The sequence below is a fragment of the Ctenocephalides felis genome, unplaced genomic scaffold (genome assembly GCF_003426905.1).
Source record: "Ctenocephalides felis isolate EL2017-DRISC unplaced genomic scaffold, ASM342690v1 CF-g0.4_SCAFFOLD_00845, whole genome shotgun sequence".
Lineage (NCBI taxonomy): Eukaryota > Metazoa > Arthropoda > Insecta > Siphonaptera > Pulicidae > Ctenocephalides > Ctenocephalides felis.
In genome coordinates, this window is record NW_020536999.1 from 19078326 (window position 1) to 19097498 (window position 19173).

Here is a 19173-nt window from a genome sequence, read left to right on the forward strand (position 1 = left end):
TCCCGTAGAGCAACCCTCTCATGTACCCGAAAATCAAGACAGATTGGAACTTTGTTTGAGAATTGAAGAGCAAACCAAACTTGAATCAATGTTTGGAACCAGCCTGGTCAGGATAAATAAATTTTAATAATTTTATGATTAAAATATCATCATAAGTTCAATAACTACATTTTGAAGCATCCAAGCTGAGTGTTGTTAAATCAGTTATTGATATTATTAATATTCAGGTTTTTTCCAAAAATATTATTTTTGCCTTGAACAGCAAATTATTCCTCTACTACATATTTGCAAATTGAGTTATGGTAAAAACACAGCTAAAAATGATAATTCTCTAATTTGAGACAATTATTTTTTGCATGTTTAAATAAAGAAATTTCTACGAATACACGTCGATCGAATAATTCATATCGACAAATAATTTCATGAATGAAAATAACATAAATGTTTATAAAACATGCATTAATTAGAAAAATATCGAACCATGCCACAATCGGGAGTCATTAAAAACATTCGTATCAAACTGTTAAATACACATTAATTTGCATGTTGTTATATAGCGATTGACGTACAACGGAAATTAAAATTAACAATAGGTAAAGACTATTTTTCAACCTTCATCAAACAATAATTTAATTTCAATAATACTAATAACCGATAAAAGATTAATATCGTTTGTTGAAAACATGGCACATGTTTTACAACGCTTCTAATATTAAACAATTGATAACATTAAATTAAACATGGAGTTATCTATAAAATGCATATTTTATCTATTGTTTTTTTATTATGGCCACCATTCCATTTCTCTGCATGGTGCTTGTGCTCTGGCAAATACGAATTAGTTAAAGAATTCTCAGATCGGGACCAGTTGATTTAGATGCACCTGGTCCTAACGGTGGCACTCCTCTATTGTGGGCTATTCGTGGAGGTAACAAAACAATTGTTTTTTTTCATATAAAAAAATAAAAAGCTGAATTAAAATAAGTGAATTTTTATTAGGACGGCCAGATTTAGTGTCTCTCTTAAGAACCAGAGGAGCAAGCCTAGACACTATGGACGATGCAGGTGACTGTCCAATGACAGCAGTTGCAGAACATGATAATTTTGGTGAACATATAGTAATGTCACTTTTGGAAGAAGTTCCAAAACCAGAAGAATTTAAAACTAAACAAGGAAATACCCTGCTACATCTGGCTATAAGGTATATAATATAATTCCCTCATAATTAGGTGATTTCAAACAAATATATTTTTTTGAATTTTAGGCGACAGTGGTCTGGCCTTCTCGAATCTTGTTTATCTGTTGGAGTATCTGTAGATCAGGGAAATGTTCGTAATATAACACCTCTCATGTTATGTGCAGCCCAAGGACTAAAAGCTCAGACAAACCGTCTTCTGCAGGCTGGTGCATCAGTGGATAACATGGACGAACGAGGATGTACTGCGTTATGTTATGCACTTGCCAAGGCAGCTAGTATAGAAAAAGTCCCAAAATGTGAAGTTGTAGAACTTTTGATCGCAGCTTCCAGAAAGATTAAAGGAAAGAGGAGTGTGCAGGATCATATTGATAGGTGGTAAACTCATACGGTTAAAAGTTCTTTGAATTTTGCTTACTGGTATTAATGCTAATTACACGATAGTAATTTTAACCTATAATTAATTTGATAAGTTACTCTCTATTTGCATTATTTTTAACAAAATGGAATTTTACAATCAGTTTGATAAAGGCTGTGCACAATCCTCCCACTCCAGCAACTTCAACAGGCCAATTGGATGCGCTACTATGCGTATTTACTCCTAGTATTGTATATCTAGGTAATATATTACTTCCATTTTCAATTTGATAAGATATTTAAAACTTACCGATTGAAAATATTTTTATTTTTAGGGATGCATCATGGAAGTGAGTGGAATGCTTGTAAAGCTTCTCATGAACTTCTAAAATCCATAATTCATCACGAAAACAATGAGGAATATTGTGCAGCAATTGCTCAGGCATTAGTTGAAGTGATTTTATCTGGAGACGTTCGAAGTAAAGATGAAGTCGAGCATAGCGCAAAAGAAAACCAAGTAAAAAATTATTGATACTTTCAATTTATAGCAAAATTAAATATTTACACATATATGATTCACAGGTAGCAATAGAATTCATGTCCAATCCTAACAACGCAATGCAGTGTCTTAATTTGGCAGAAAAATTTTTGGGAAAAGTAGAAGTTCTGGAAAATACTGACACTGCTTTGGAAGTCCAAATGAAAATTATGCCAAAGGGATTGATGGACCAAGTTTCCAGTGGCGTTCAGGAAAAATGGTTACCTGCATCATGGGCACTTATGTTGCCGATGTTGTGCGCTTGCGCTACTTGCTGTATAGGTAAAATATTTACAATTAGTATAAATTATTTGCAATTAAAATATAAATGATTTAAAAAAAGAAAATCCAGCATCAACAGATAATATAATAGTATAAAACTTTTGCTGATAAAAACATCCAATAAATATTATATTATTAAAATTATATAAATTATTTATTTGTTTTAAAATATTATTATCATTGACGCATTTTTTACTATTAGGAAGAAGTTGGTTAATGCATTTCCAATCAAGGGTTGCAAAGGTATTAGAACGTCTTCACCCGGATCAAATTTTGAATCTCGGAAAGCGTAGACCACTGGTATGAAATATAAATTTTCAGTATAATTTCTTTTCAATGTGCCTTTTGATGATTTAAGAATAATAAAAAATACTCATTTATTATTAGAAAATTAATATCATTGACTACATATTAATCACTAAAAATATAGATTGCTCTCAACATTAAGTATTTAATTTCTAATTCTAAATCAACAGTATATTTTATAATTGTCATTTAGATACTTCGCCGAGTGTCAGAATGCAGACGTCTTTTAAAAGCTTCGGCTAAATCAAAATCGCATCATTTGGAGCAAGATCATGGTAAAAATGCTCAATACAGAAAAGCCTTAGGTCAGCTTCAAGACAAATCTTTAAAAACCAACAATCCTATACAAAAATCTAAACAAGATCAAACACCTAAATATTCTAAAGTTCTGAAATCTGAACCGAAAGGAAAGAAAAAAGCCAAAGTAGTAAAGGAACCTGAGAATATTATTTCGAAAGAAAGTCCAGTAAAAGTACAAGTTGAAAATAAACATCATGAGGTAATCCATTCTGAGGATACAAAAATTTTGGAAGAACCGGTAAGTAAACATTATTGTAGTAAAATTAGCTAATTCTCAAAATATTTTATAAAGTATATGTTCTTAAACGTTAAAGAATTAGTCTCAAAATATAGTGATAAATTAGAGAAAACAGACAAAAATTTAAGAAATTAAGGTTAATCGACTCTTAGCAAAAACATGACAATACAATCAAAGCCATAAGCCAAATTGTTTTGAACATATGTGTTAATTTATGGCATTAGTTGTTTACATTAGAGTACGTCAACTAGTTTCATTCATTTTGGGTCAAAATGGTTTTAGTAATTTAATTTGCAAATATATGAAAGAAATGAGGAAATAGATACTTAGTTCAATTATTCAATAATTTTGTATTTGATTTAAATATATAAACTAGCTGTAAGTGGAATTCTGTCTTGAGGCAATTACGGCATCGTGCCTTGAGGCAAATTGCTGGAACTTCCCGTACCGTAACGAGATGATCGAGGAATTAAATGTTTTAAAATAGATTATTATAAATATTGTAACATTGTCTAATATTTATAAGAATTATATAAACTGAATTTCAAAGTTAAAATCACTTGCTTAAAGTACATTAGAACTTTAGTCAGAATTAAAAATAAAATCTGAATTATTTTCGATATACAAAAAATTAAAAAAAAAATTGAAACAAAATTTTTTTCCAAAATCAATTATTTTGTTAAGACAAGCAGAAAGTTCTTTGAATCATTCAAATCGGACGCTTAGTTCTCTCAAAAACTGCCATTCTTTTAACATTTAGCTCCGTATCTATGAAATGGCTGGGCCTGCCTTTGCCAAAAACTAATAAACACTTCTCCCAATCATTACTAATTGAATGTTTTTTAGATCATTCAAATCGGATACTCCGTTCTCTCAAAAAGTCGATTTCTATTTTCTGCACTCTTTGCTCAGTATCCCCGAAATGGCTGGACCTGCCTTTGCCAAAAACTAATCAGCTCTTTTCCCTATCGATAGGAATCGAATGTTTTTTGAACCATTCAAATCGGTTGATTCCTGCGCCCGAAAACGTGACTGGAAATTTGTATCTATACATACATACACACACACACACATCCATTTTTTCTGAGGTATGCCAAAATGTTCAGAAACCTTCAAAACGTCGAGAATAGTTAAAGTTAAAGTTAAGTTTCAATTCCGATTTTCGGCCCATTACAATAACTTACCCTACGGGAAATTAATAATTTATATTTTATTTATCAGTCCATTATTTCACCAACTTTTTCATTAAATGTAAAGGTCCAAGTTCCTCAATGCACTCCAATAAAAAACGAGAACCAACAACCTGACCAAGAAGATTCAATATCAAGTGAAAATTCTGCAAATATTAGTCAAGATTCTAGCAGCTTTGTAGAACAAGAAGATGAGGAAGAACCACCTTCAGTTGAAAAATTGCGAAATCTTTTTATGTCCTTAACCAGCAAATATGAAAGACTCTGGGACAACGACAGACGCGCTGGTTACCCTGGATTTATAGATAAACCTGATACTCCTTTAGGTAATTATAAAAAATCACCTAAAATGAAAATTCGACCAAAGAATGGTGAATTTTAACACTGAATTTACTCAGTTCCTTTTTATTGCACAATTCCATTAATTTCAATCTTAGTAGATAATTCTTTTTTTTTATTTATTTTTCATAGCAAGCTATACAAAGTGCATTCAGCTACATTTCTTACAGTTATATATTATTTGTCTGCGTGAGAAGGATCGCTATCCTGCGATAGCGCCTTCATAGATGTTATGTTATATTTTGTAGTAAATCATTGCAGATTCTTTTTTTGAGACGCTTTGGTGGTAAAGGCTTGAGCAGATCTGACGCTAATACGTTTGGATGACGACTTAGACGAGCTTTGTATCTGGTGCAGTAAATGTATCAACCAATTTGGAACGTATTTTGGAGCGTTCACGATTTCTTTCAAAATTTTATTTTGGAACCTTTGTAGAATAGTTATGTTCGATTTACTGGCCGCACCCCATGTGTGTAGGCCCTAGGACCATATTGGTTTAATAATTGTCTTGTATATTAGGAGTTTATTTTCTATTGTGACTTGTGATTTCCAGCCCAATAACCAATTAAGTTGCCTACGTGTTAATTCAAGCTGCTGACGCTTCTTTAGAATATGTTCATGCCAGGTTAATCTTCTATCTAAATGTATTCCCAGATATTTAACAACATTGGATGCAGGAACCAAATCACCATTCAATCTAACAGGGGGGCATGAACCTTGTCGTAAGGTAAAAGTAACGTGAACTTATTTAGAGTTATTCACTTTTATTCTCCATAGTTTCATCCACTTTTCTACTTCGTCGTAAGGTAAAAGTAACGTGAACTGATTTAGAGTTATTCACTTTTATTCTCCATAGTTTCATCCACTTTTCTACTTCATCTACATGTTTTTGTAGAATTTCCGAGCATCTGCAAAGGTAGCAATCATGGTTTCTCATTTGTAGGTATATCAGCAGTATATAAAATGTAAAGCAGCGGACCAAAAACACTACATTGGGGAACTACGGAAAAAATATTTTTAACATTAGATAAAGCATCATTAAAACTGATGAAGAACCTTCTATCACACAGATATGATTTTAGGAGAAGATAATAGTTGTATGGTAAATTCTTCTTCAATTTGTACAACAAGCCGTTATGCCAAACTTTATCAAACGCCTGACTGTGTCAAGAAAAAGGGCTGAACAATATTTTTTTAAGTGAAAGGCTTTATAAATGGAATCCCCAACTCTATGTATTTGTTCTATTGTTGAGTGTTGTCTAATGAACCCAAATTGATGTTTTGGCATAAAATTATTATCTTCTAAAATATTAATGATTCTTTTGTGAATAACTTTTTCAAAATTTTTTGAGAGGCAAGACAGAAGACTATTGGGCCGGTAGGAAACTGCATCAATAGGATTTTTTCCAGCCTTGAGAATTAAGATTATTTTTGCCAATTTCCACGATGAAGGAAAATACTTCAGCCGTATTATGGCATTAAATAATATAGTTAAAAATCTCTTACCTTTATCAGAAAAGTGTTTTATTAGACCAAATGTGATCGCATCATTACCAGGAGTTTTTCCCAATTTAGTGTTACTAATCTCGTAGAGCACTAGTAATGTATGTATGTTATTATGGATTCATATTAGTTTTTTAATACTACAGGTTCATGCAGAGAGACACAACTCCAAGTTTTGCGATCAATGGAAAGGCAATACTTAAACCAAATGAGAAATCATTGGGCTACCATAGAACCAACATTACTCAAGCTATCCCCAAGCAGGTGAATATTTTTTTGCAAAATTTAAAATGTAAATACTTTTTTTAAAGTTGAGTAATTATTTCAAATCTATATATTTTTTTCAGATATAATTTAGAATCAAAAAGACTCTTCCGTGTGATATCCGAGCATAAGGTAAGAAATTCGAGCCTTGAAATCAACGAGGAACCAAAATCTCGTTGGAATCATGTTGAAACTTATTTGAAAACCGAAGACATTATTAATATGGCACCAGCAGGTACATATTTTAACAATAAACAAGGCGGACGCAAAATGCAATACGCTTAAAAGCTAAGGACCAAAATTTCAACCTGATCATATGAAGTCCTGGTCGCCGAATTTTAACATACATTTATTTTATATTACATATTTAGATACCTAAACTTCCATGTCTTATGCCTTTAATTTGTAAATATATAATACATAGTAAATATATTTATTTGTATTTTGATACTTCTAGTGTTTTATTGCTAATTTGATTAGAGATAATAATCATATGAAATAAAACTATATATGTAGTATCAATTAATATTTCACAAAATGAATATAAATACTATTGTAGGTAGAAGCATACAATTTTTAACCCGTGCATTAAAAAAAATAAATTAAAAAATTTAAATAGAAATCGTTTACTGAAAGCAATAAATCCAGGACTTCATTATTCTAGCTAGTAGAATATTTATAAAAAATATAAAAATCGAGCTTATATTTTTTTAAGCTTTTAAGACATTTTACTCAATTTATGGCCTTCATTAGCATAAATAACATAAATGTCATATATTTTATACCTTTGATAAATAAATATTCGGAATTTTTTATTATTTATTTACTATTCAGGTCTTAGCTTTGTTTGTCACGCCGATAAATTAAAAAGCTTTCTGGTAAATGCTGGTGGAAAATTAGGCAAAATGGATTTTGGACAAGTAAAAGGTGGAAGCAATCTTATAGCTATGAAATGTATGCCGTTTTTAACGGATTGCAAAATTTGGACAACACTAAAACTTAAACCAGTAAGTTTTAAGAAGTGATTATGTCGAAAATCGATTGTGTTATGGAATTCTGTAATGCTAATTTTTAGCTAAGATGTGAATATCTTCTTCCATCACGATTTATACAATTGTCGGATTACGAAGCGCTTTATATAACACCATTGTGTGAGTACAATCTTGAAGAATATATTCATGTAATTAACGGAGGAGAATCTAAATTTGGAACGGAGGTAAATATGAACTTTATTATCTGTGTTTTTGACCGAGGGTACAACTATTTAAATTAAATAATTTATTTGTAATCTTTCATCAAACACCAACGGGCATAAAAATTAAAAATCCATTAAGGGGTTGGTGTATTTTTTACATTTACTTTGTGCATGGGAGGCTCGAGGTTTCCCTACCAGTATCATAAAGTTATAGACATAAACTTTATAGTACTATAAAAATATACGTTTTAGACATATAGCATATATATGTTATATGTCTAAATTATTATTAATTAGTTATGACATTGAATTAAAAGATCTTTTTTATCGTTTATTCCAGGTGCTCATCAAACAAATGGTGATGGGATTACATGCTCTACACCAACACGATCCAATCATAATTCATGGGAACTTAAAACCGAGTAATGTTTTGATTGATTCAAAGGGATGTTTACGTTTAGCAGAGTTCGGATTACACGAGGTAAAATTAATAGTCATTCAATGAGAATTTCCGTGAATTTATTTTATCTCGCACAATTAATAATATATAAACTAATTGTTTTTATTTTAGGGGCCTAGTCTGTACACGATACCTGCTAAATTTTCGGTGTTATGGTTTGCACGAGAAAATTTGCGGTTATATAAAAAATATTACCAAATTCTTTGCACAACTCAAGCTGATATACAAGTTAGAATATAATAGATAAAATTACGTATTGATTAAGCAAAATGTCTGTTTTGTCAAATTTTTATTGCACTTTTCAAGGAAAGTACTGTGCTCGCCATTTTGAACTTTTGACATAACGAATTTATTAAGACATAGTTTTTCTTATGTAAACTAAAGATAGAATTGTTAATTTTTGTTAACTTACTTATTTGCTATTCCTCTTGTTTCAGTTAAATTATAACTTTAGCACAGCATTTAATATTAACACAACTAAACTAATTAAACTGTTTAGAACTAAACTCACTGACATTTGAGTATGTACTGAATCGTATTCAAAAAAATACAATGACATAATTTTAGTGTTGCCAACATTATGCTTATTTATCTATGGTTGCCAATTCCTGTTTCATTACCAACCATAATTTACATTTATTTTATACATTATCTTATTAACTCTGCATTATTAATTATGTCTAAACTAAAATTTTAATCTAGACTCTCGGCATGCTGATGTATTTTTTATCAAGTGGTGGCCTGCACCCATTTGGAAACGACTTAGAACAAATAGAGACGTCCATTGCAAATGGAATTCCTCGTGTACAAACGACTTGCTGTGATTTTAAAGATTTGGTACTATGGACATTACATTCAAACCCTTTCGATAGGCCAACGACAACGGAAATTTTAAAGTAAGTCAGTTTTTTCACCAGCCAATACTACTAAAATATTAGAAAGGTATAAACACAGAATATATTATAGGCACGTTTACTTCTGGGATCCAAACAGACGTTGGACCTTCTTGATGATGTGCTTAAGTCTACCCATACAGCAGGAAGGAAGAGAAATTTTGCTTCAAAATTTTCACGACGAAATTGCATTCTTAGCGAATAAATTTGAAGTTCGTGGAGATTGGTATTCGATAGTTAAAAGAGATTTTGCAAAGGTATGGAAATATAACTGCATTAAAATTTCCCAACTAAGACCTAATCCTGAATGTATCAATATATTATTTAATATGTGTGATTTATATATTTTAGTTGCCAGAGCTTAACTGTGACCAATGGTGCCCAATTAGTTTAATAAAATTTATTGGCATGTGTATGAAATCCAATCCGAATGATTTGCAGATTCGTGATTATTTTCTAACAACATTTCCTGCACTACCACTCGCTATGAATCGGTTAGTTCAAGCAACAAAATGGATTAAAGATAAACCTTTTTCAAAATTTCTGGAAAAATATTAAAATGTTAATAACATTTAAATGTTATTAACATTTTATTACTAGTAAATTCTATTGTGATGTATTTACTTTTACTTTTTTAATATAAAGTATGGCTAACTGTTGTTTTTTCATTAATTGTATAACTGATTTTTAACCAATTCAATATTGGTATTGGTTTTCAAAATAATAGTGTTTTTCCTAAATTATTCTAATCTAATATTCAATACAACTCAATTAGATTCAGCATTTTTTATTTATTACATAAACGTTTTCATATAACATATGCATTAGATTCTTTATAAGTAATCACATCTTACAATAATTAAAAACTTATATCATATATATTGAGTAAAGCATGAACATAATATGCATTAATATTAAAACAAATAAAAATTTTAAAACTCATTTCACTCAAATCATTCCATTCACATCAAAATTCATATTAGCATTTTCGTTTAATTTACAATAACTGATTTATACAATTTTCATTATCTATTAATTTTCAATATTTACATAAAATTTACACATCCAAGCATGTGATGAATAAAATATAACTTTTATTAAAATATAAAATATAACTTTTTTTAAAAACTATACTATAATTATAATATTGGAAATTTCATTTAATTTGAAAATAATCTAAAAGTGAATGAAATGGGAAACTTGCATGAAATTAAAATAAAATATTAATCTTAAAAATGATATTAATCTATTTGTTAATAGATCATGAAAGATTCCCATTGGAGACCAAATTTAACATTAATAATTATTATTAACTTAAGTAATAAAGTAATATATTATATATTGCATATAAACATGTTTAATATTAGTATAAATGTCTTACATTTGTAATAGTCATTCTTTGGCATTAAGATTAAGAAATGCATTTAATTTTCACTAGCTTCACAACAAAAGGTTTCATTTTTTTTTAATGTTTAAGCACATGTCATATGTAATTGTATCTATAATTATTAAAATTTTATTTCAAAGAATGAAGGTAAATTTATCTTTATAGAAGATAATAAAAGGATTTGAATATTTTCAAATTTGTGGATTGACAACAATATTTAAAAAAAAAAATGTTGATTGATGGAATATACCTATCCCACTTAATTCTAACTTATTGCATTCACCTGAATTACTATTAAATTAATAACTGGGTGTGTCATAATTATTTATCACATATAAATTTGGACAAGAATTAAAGCTGATTTCTAATACTACATCAATTATATATTAAGTCAATAAATGAAATTTATAAAATTCTACTTAAATTCTGCTTTCCTAGAATATTTTTTTAGAAAGTCTATATTACAAATTAATACATGCTTTTCAAATTATAAAAATAATATTTAAATTTAATTTTAATTTCAAGTTCTTTTGTTAAATGTAAAATTGAATTATATATATGAACTATATATTCAAAATATTAAAAAGAACAGATCTAATCTCAAAAAAATAGTAAGGGTCAAGTACAGTATATTTATCGATCTTTTCTCTTAAGCAGTAAATGTAAATACAACAAAACTTCACTTTAATATTCAAATATATTTAAAGCTGCAGCTGAAAAATAATATCTTCACTCGCCTCTACATACTTACAGTTAATCTCACAATACTACAGCACCGGCTTCAGATCTACTTTCTGGTAAATCTGGACATGCAGTCCATTGATTTGTGAGAGGGTTATAAGCTTCCATGCATGTAATAGTGATTTGTGCACGATAAAAATTAACTTCAATTGTTTGATCACCACCAGCAACATATAACAAACCATTAGCTGATGCTACTGCTGGACTAGCACGGCAAACACACATAGGAGCTATGTTCGTCCAGGTCCCCTGTAAATAATATAAAACATAATCAGGCAAGCACAATAGATGATTTTAGAACTATGAAAACTTGGAAATTGTGGCCAGGCATTATTTATTTTCTAAATCTTTAAAATATTGTTCATTGCTAATTATGTAAATGATTACTAAAATGTTACCTTATCAAAATCATATTTTTCCACTGTTCGAAGTACTTCTGAATGACTTCCATTACCCCCCACAACATAAAGACATCTATCTAGAACAGCTACGCCCATTTGGGACCTTGCTTTTGACATTGAAGGAAGCTTATTCCATTCACCAGTAATTGGATTAAAACTGTAATGTAATCATAAATAAGAAATAAATCCTCAATACAAATAAGAAATAAGAAATACATAATACATAAATAAGAAATAAATCCTTGTATACAAACAAGAAATAGATATTTATAGAAGATAGATAAGTACCTGATCAAATCAGGTAAATGTCTTCTTGAGTTTGTACTACCTCCAACAATATAAATTAAGCCCTCAAATGTAACTACTCCCATTGAAAACCTAGGTTCTGGCATATCACCACATAAATGCCAAACATCAGTGTAAGGATCATATCTGAAAATATTGAAAAAAGTTCATGATCAAAAAATATATTTTTTTATATATGTTAATTCAATATTTTGCTTTTCTTATTCAATATTCTCATATAAACTATTCAAATGATTTTCTTACCTTTCAATAGATCCTCCTATATCTTCACCAATCCATCCCCCGATTGCCCATAGAGAATTGTTTAAAGCACATAAACCAAATTCGCATCTTGGAATGACCATTGGAGCCATATGGGACCATGTTTCTGTCTGAAATAAACAGGCATATTTAATTATATATATATATATATATATATATATATATATATAATATTATGTTAAGTAAAATTTCTAAATTTGGTATTATGTAATAAATTTTTACCTGAGTATCATAAACTTCCCCATTAGCTAAAATCTGTGAGCCAAGCTCACCACCTACAACATAAATATAATTTCTTAAGGATGCTACGCCCGGTAAAATTCTGCCAACAGTCATGGATGGCGATTCTAACCATTGTCTGAAAATTATATTAGAAAGTTAAATTATTTAATAACACATATTTTGGTACTCATCAAAAACTCAATTTAATTGTTAATTAATGTAATGTTTAATTATAGTTACCCTCTAAAAGTATCAAATTTGGCTACAGAGTCAAATATTGCATCTGTATTTTTATGCCATCCACTTGTTGTTTCCCTTTTTGATCCGCCAATTATATAAATATGTTTTTTAGCACATTTACGTGGAGCTGCATTCAATGTTACAAACAGACCTTTTTGAGAAACCTATGATAAGGTTTTTAGATAAGTTACACAATTTCAACTACAAAACAATAAAATTATAATATAAAGATATTTTACCAAGTCCTTCACTATAGATCTTAGTGCAACTTTTAAGGAATCATCTCTGCATTCATCTAGTGTTCTTTGTAATAACTGTATAGGCATCAAAGCAATTCGAACATGTCTTAAAACTTCAAAAACATGTCGTCTTCTTCTGGGAACATCATATGATACCCAACGAATTGCTGCTTCAAACACCTGAACAAAATATTATTTTATTAAAATTATTATTTGCTTATTGTTAGTACAAAGATGGAACAAAGTTATTAAGTAATTTGAAACTCACTTGATATTCACTATCTACACGAATTAGTTCCGAAGATAATAATCTAGTCAGTAAATTCAAGGGTAAATCTAGAAGCTCATCTTCTTTACAGACCTAAAGATTACAGAATAAATTTATAAATTAAAAATTAAATTAAACTATTTGACCATTATATATATATATATATATATATATATATATATATAAATGACTTAAATTGTAACTATTGAATTTTAATAAAGTTCTATTCTATTCTATTCTATTCTATATATATATATATATATATATATATATATATATATATATATCAAAATACTTCATTTATCATACTTGAGGAAAGTTTGTATTAACATAGTCATTAGCATAGCGAACAAGATCTGTGCAATGATGAGCTTCAGCAAATCTTAAAATACCCAATGCGTTGCTTGGATGTATTTCTAATTGTAAAAAATCTGTACAACCTTGAACAACCTGCAATAATGTAATTTTGGATATAGTTGGACTGCTAGATTTTTTAAACAAATAGAAATTTAACAAATACCTCTTGCAACTGTAACATATCGGCTGCTGACAACAATTCTTGTACATTGCTTTGTGATATTTCTACTCTGCCTGTATAAATGAAATCGATTAACAAATTCAAGATATCGGGATCTAATGTATGCAATGTGACTAAATCCTTTTGTTCTTCACTCATTCCTGGACGAAACATAGCTTCAAAATAAGCACTACTAGCTGATAAAACTGCTTTGTGTGCATTAAATATTGTTCCTCCTGCTCTCAATTGAATGTCACAAAACCTTGAATCATTTCTGAGATTATTTAGGTTCATTAAAAGTTTTTGGGCATGTTGAGTGCTCGTATATGGCTTTCTCTCAGCCGCGGGCGTGGGAGGCGGAGCGCCTGGACAATTCTCTGGATAAACTTTACAAGTCTTTAATGGAGGCATTATTAAAAAAAAACTACAAAATAATCATTCAGAATTATGGTATCACAAAATCAGACACAATATTGTTTTAAACATATTACGCACTATTTATAAACAGGATATCATATTTTTTTAGTTTAAAGTTCAAACAATTTATGTCAAACTAGACCACTCCCATAAATAACTTTTCTATTTAAAATTAAATTACTTATCAATAAATTGCCAAATAAAAATAATAAGATTTAAACAAATAATAAGTTATTTCATATTTATTCAATATTTATGCTTGTGTTAAAAGATCTTTATCATTCCTTGAGAAAAAAACGTCAAAACTACTGTCAATATGTCATACTGCACTAATAGCCAACAACTCCAGAATTGCATATATCGTTGTGCTAATTTTATTTTTAAATATAATATCAGGAAAATGTGGTACACACAGTTTTAAAGAATTAATCTGTTTTAATAAAATTAAATGACGAATTTAATTCAATTATGGAATTTATTACTTAATTAAATTAACAAACTGTAGTATAACTTCAGAGTATTTTTGACGAACTGTCAAATCAATTATCTGTTTAGCATTTACTTTTGGGATTTCGACTCAAGAATATAATATTGCTAAATCTGTCTAAATCTTATTTATCATCCTAATAATAAAAATACTGAAAAATTATTCGCTTTTTTATGAATCGATATTTATTTCGGTTTTGACTTTTAAATTTCAATATTTCAATACCATAACCTTCCATATTGCATGTTGGGTTTTTCTGTTTGTTTTATTTACAAACAATATATTTCAACTGTGATTTAAATTATCAAATTCTAGGAATATTGGTTAAGCAAAATTTTATTATTAGCTTTTTCTATGTGATTCTAGTTAATTATAATAGAATGCTCGCTGCAACATTCTTAGGTAATTCATGCAAATATGAAGACAATATATTACCTTATTCAAATGTAAATTTTAAAATTTACTCAATGATCAGTTATTTAAATTTGTAATTTTTATAGGGATACAACCAATTTATTTTTTTATTTGTAGTATTTAATTTTTCTGCATAATACACAACATTTGTAGGTGATGTTGAAAAATTAAAATTTTTGGACAGAGAGGGAAAACGGCCTGATATCGCAGATAATCATGGATGGACCTCACTGCATCATTCTGTGGCAAAGGCCTATGTTGATTGTGTGAACTTTTTTCTTGCTCCAAAGTTTTCAGAGTATAATCTCACACAGTTAAAAACACATGAAGGAGAAACCGCTCTTTTTATAGCTTGTTCCGTTGCAATTGAAAATTTAGGTATTTGAAAATGCACATGAGATAAGATACAATATAATATTAATAGTAAGCTAAAAAGTAATTTTCAAATCACTTAAAAAGAGGTTGTTAATACTACACAATTAGTTTGAGTTTTAGCAAATACATATCCTTTTATTTCATGAAATTTTCATCCTTGAACTATTCTCTTTTAATTTAATTTAGATATAGTGCAGCTGCTACTCAATGCAGATCCAGATTGTATTGATATATCAAATAATGAGTTAGAAACACCTTTGCACATTCTTTGCAACAAACAAAAACGTGTATATGTTGAATTATTAGTAAATGCTGGATCAGATCTAGATGTTCAAGATTATGCAGGAGATACTCCATTACATATTGCTGCTATGAATGCAGATTATAAATGTCTTGAAATTTTGTTATTTGCTGGTGCTGATGCATCTTTAACAAATGATAGTAAATATACTCCTTTACATCTTGCTGTTATGAGCAAATGCAAAATTTGCATCAAATTGATATTACAATTTATTTGTGCAGAAGATATTAACAGACAGAGTATATATGGTACAACCGCTTTAATGATTGCTGCACAGCATGATAATAAAAATATAGTACAAATGCTTTTATTAAAAGGAGCTAATCCACATATACCAGATCATGATGGCAGACTTCCACTACACTTTGCTAATGCTGCTCTAGAACCATTGTTAAATAGTATGGACGTAAACTCAATTTTAACATTGAGTTACCAAAAGTTTAACTTTAATTGTGATATAAAAAACACTAGACTTTTTGAAAAGCGACCAGAAATATTTGCATTGTTTGCGGTTGATTATTTATGGCAATTTGGACTGCAGATAAAAATCATTGCATATTAATTATTCAGGTGTTGCTATCACACCTATCATTAAATTATGATTTTCAATATAGTAATTTGCCTAAATTCAATCTATATCATCCGACAGATTTTGTCAAGCTTTTAGAAATTGCCGAGATGTTTGGTGTGTTATGGACAAAGATTAGCATTTTGTGGCATGATATCAATATTATCAATCCACACTCCATATGTATAGAAGTAGAAATTCCTATAGAAATTTGGGCTTTACGAGCATTATCTACAGTAAGCCCACTTTATTCACCTTATTATATATTGAAGAGAAATAAAGGTAAAAAATGGAATAAACTTTCACTACCAGAAACTTGGGAATTAGAATTTGTTGACGACACATTGACACCGAAATTTTTCAGTCTCAAACATTTATCACGGTGTGTTATCAGAAGACTTTTTTGCAATTTAGGCTTTGTGTCCTATAATAAATTTCAACAAAAACTAAAAGAACTCGATTTACCAACTTGTCTATCTTTATATATTCAATATATGGAAGGCATCAATAAATGATAACATTGTATTAGTTTAGATTTATATTGAATTGAAATAAAATACAAAATTCTAACAATATTTAAGCATTTATATATTGAACAATAAATATTGTTTCCTAAATACAAAACCGTCATGTAATTAAAACATGGATAAAATATTACTTTTAATGAAATATTTTTTTATAAACTTTAAATTAAAATTACTCTTGCAACAAAATTAAAGCTTTACTCTTGGTTCTTATCCTTCTTTTTCTTCTTCTTCTTTTTAGGTTCTTCTGTGTCACCATTTTCTAATGTTTCGTCAGCATCACCATTATTATCCCCATTTTCTTGAACAACTTCTTCAGATTCTTCATGTTTACGCTTCTCTTTTTTGGCTTTTTTCTTCTTCTTTTTCTCAGAAACTGAAAGATCGGCTTCGGCTTCAGCTTCAGGAATTTGTTGAGCTGCTAATTCAATAGCTTCTTTCATAACATCAATGTTCTTAGCAGGAACATCACCAGATTCATAAAACTTCAATCTATCTTCAACTTGCTGCCTAAGCTTTTCCCCAAAAACACTACATAGATTCTCTGTAAAAAATACAGTGAATCAAAGACCTATATTGAATATTGAACCAAGTGATAAATGAAAAATTATCAATGTTGCAGAAATTATCTGGTCTAAGCCAAAAAAAGCAAGTACCAATAATTTTTAATTTCTAGTCATTGATGTAGCAGGGTTATCACACTTGTAAAATAAAAACATTGACAAGCTCTAGACTCTGCTAAAAACAACAAAATTTAGCAAGATATTTGTTGAAATATATTAAACAGAATTTTTGAATAAATACTTTACATAGTTGCATAGCAAACAATTAGGTACCTGAGAAACAGTCAATTCTTGATGCAATAGTACACTTGTTAGCTAAGTATCTCGATATCCTTCCCTTATTTTTCATACCAGCTCTGCCTATGAATGTAGAATGAAATAGCAGACCATATTTTGGAGTATTACCCCTGGTCTTCAAAGCACGGAATAAAGCTTTCTCAGCGCCCAAAATTTGGACTGTGGAGGCAGGATATTTAGCTAGATTTGTTAAACTTCCTGCATGAGCTATAAGCCTTGCGCCCACTTGATCACCAATTAAAGTAGCCAAATTTGGTGCCACACCTACCATTTTGGAATGTAAGTAATTGGCCAACTGCTTCCTGTTTAATATTAAATTGAGTCAATATGCTATAATTAAATTAGTAATTCAACATTATGAAATGTAATGAAAGTGTGCCAGAAATTTATTAAAATCAGAACAAATTAATAAAATTTGTACAATTATTGAAATTTCTGTTTAATATTTTGCAGAAATTCTACACTTGAAAAACTAGTACAAACATTTTGCAAGCTCTAGTTTCTGCAAATAATGTACTATAAAATTTTATATGTAGAATATACCTGTAATCAGATAATCTAACTACTCTGCCTGCAAACATTTCTATATTCATCAAATCAACAACACTGATGTCCATTCCCATTGATGACTTAGATGCATCAATTATTGCTTGAGCTTTAGCTGAATCCATGACTATTTCTTCCAGAGCTTCTAAACTATCTTGTGTTAAAGTCTTACGATCTTTAATTACTTGTGTAACTTTAGCAAACATGTAGTTATCAGGAACAATTTTGACCAACTCTGGGAAATGGTAAGAATACCATTCGCTGTAAAATTTCAATGTATTATTTCACTGTAATTTTATATTACAGTAGCGTAATGCTGTTTCTTATATATATTCAAATAAAATCTCACCGTATTCTCATGGAAAATGTATTAACATCTTTATCAAGTTGATCCAATAATGCTATTGATTGGATAATCATGTTATCCACACGATTAACATTAAATTTAACTTTGGCCCTGGAGTAACTATGACCTAAACCAAGTTGAGCTACACCTGCAGACTTTTCTGTGAATCCTTTTACCAAGTTTGGAAAATGAAAACGAATACCTGCAACAAAATTAGTTTTAAAAAACATTGTATTTAATAGTAATACTAAGGCTAAATCTTATATACAAGATTCTAAAAGCAAATTTATTACCTCTTATGATTTCGGGTACTGGTCCAATGTGATTACATTGTATGCTAAGTGCTTCAGTAATTGCAGCGCCTAATTTTGCATCTGCAACACCCAACGTCAATTTTTCTTTCTTCCCAGGTTTTGGTAAAGTAGTATCCAAAAATAATAATAAATCTTTTGGTACTATACCTGATGAAATAATAGGATAATTAATGTCATATCTCTCCAGATTTTGTATCAAATATTAACTATAAATTGCATTAAAAATACAACGAAGCATAGTTGATATTTCATTTTTATATAAAATAACGTCACAAACCTTCTGAAATACTATTGATATTTTCTAAAGCGCTAACTGCTGTCTTGAATGGAGAAAACCCGACCAGCTTCACAATAGCATTGAATCTTGATAAATCAGTAA

General features: G+C 29.4%; 3 protein-coding genes across 4 annotated transcripts in view; all 3 read right to left on the bottom strand.

Moving 5' to 3' along the window:
* Positions 1–19173, bottom strand: part of LOC113364043 (serine/threonine-protein kinase NLK-like) — a 67004-nt gene that overhangs the window by 44875 nt on the left and 2956 nt on the right.
* LOC113364042 (actin-binding protein IPP-like) lies at positions 11069–14429 on the bottom strand. 2 transcript variants are annotated; one of them, XM_026606501.1, is made up of 11 exons: positions 14138–14209; positions 13646–14066; positions 13435–13575; positions 13126–13218; positions 12858–13037; positions 12619–12782; positions 12379–12514; positions 12139–12266; positions 11878–12021; positions 11587–11746; positions 11207–11437 (listed from the first exon to the last, which is right to left on the bottom strand). In XM_026606501.1, exons 2-11 carry the CDS (start codon positions 14051–14053, stop codon positions 11207–11209), a joined length of 1785 nt encoding a protein of 594 aa, XP_026462286.1. In that variant the 5' UTR covers positions 14054–14066; positions 14138–14209. The 2 variants fall into 2 exon arrangements, with proteins under 2 accessions (XP_026462287.1, XP_026462286.1); XM_026606502.1 differs by having other exon boundaries at positions 11069–11437; positions 13646–14429.
* Positions 16888–19171, bottom strand: LOC113364136 (nucleolar protein 56-like; the record flags this gene model as incomplete). Its single annotated transcript, XM_026606616.1, has 6 exons — positions 16888–17272; positions 17565–17890; positions 18132–18395; positions 18484–18682; positions 18774–18941; positions 19072–19171. Coding segments are annotated over 6 exons (1404 nt in total), but the record flags the coding sequence as incomplete, so codon positions are not given.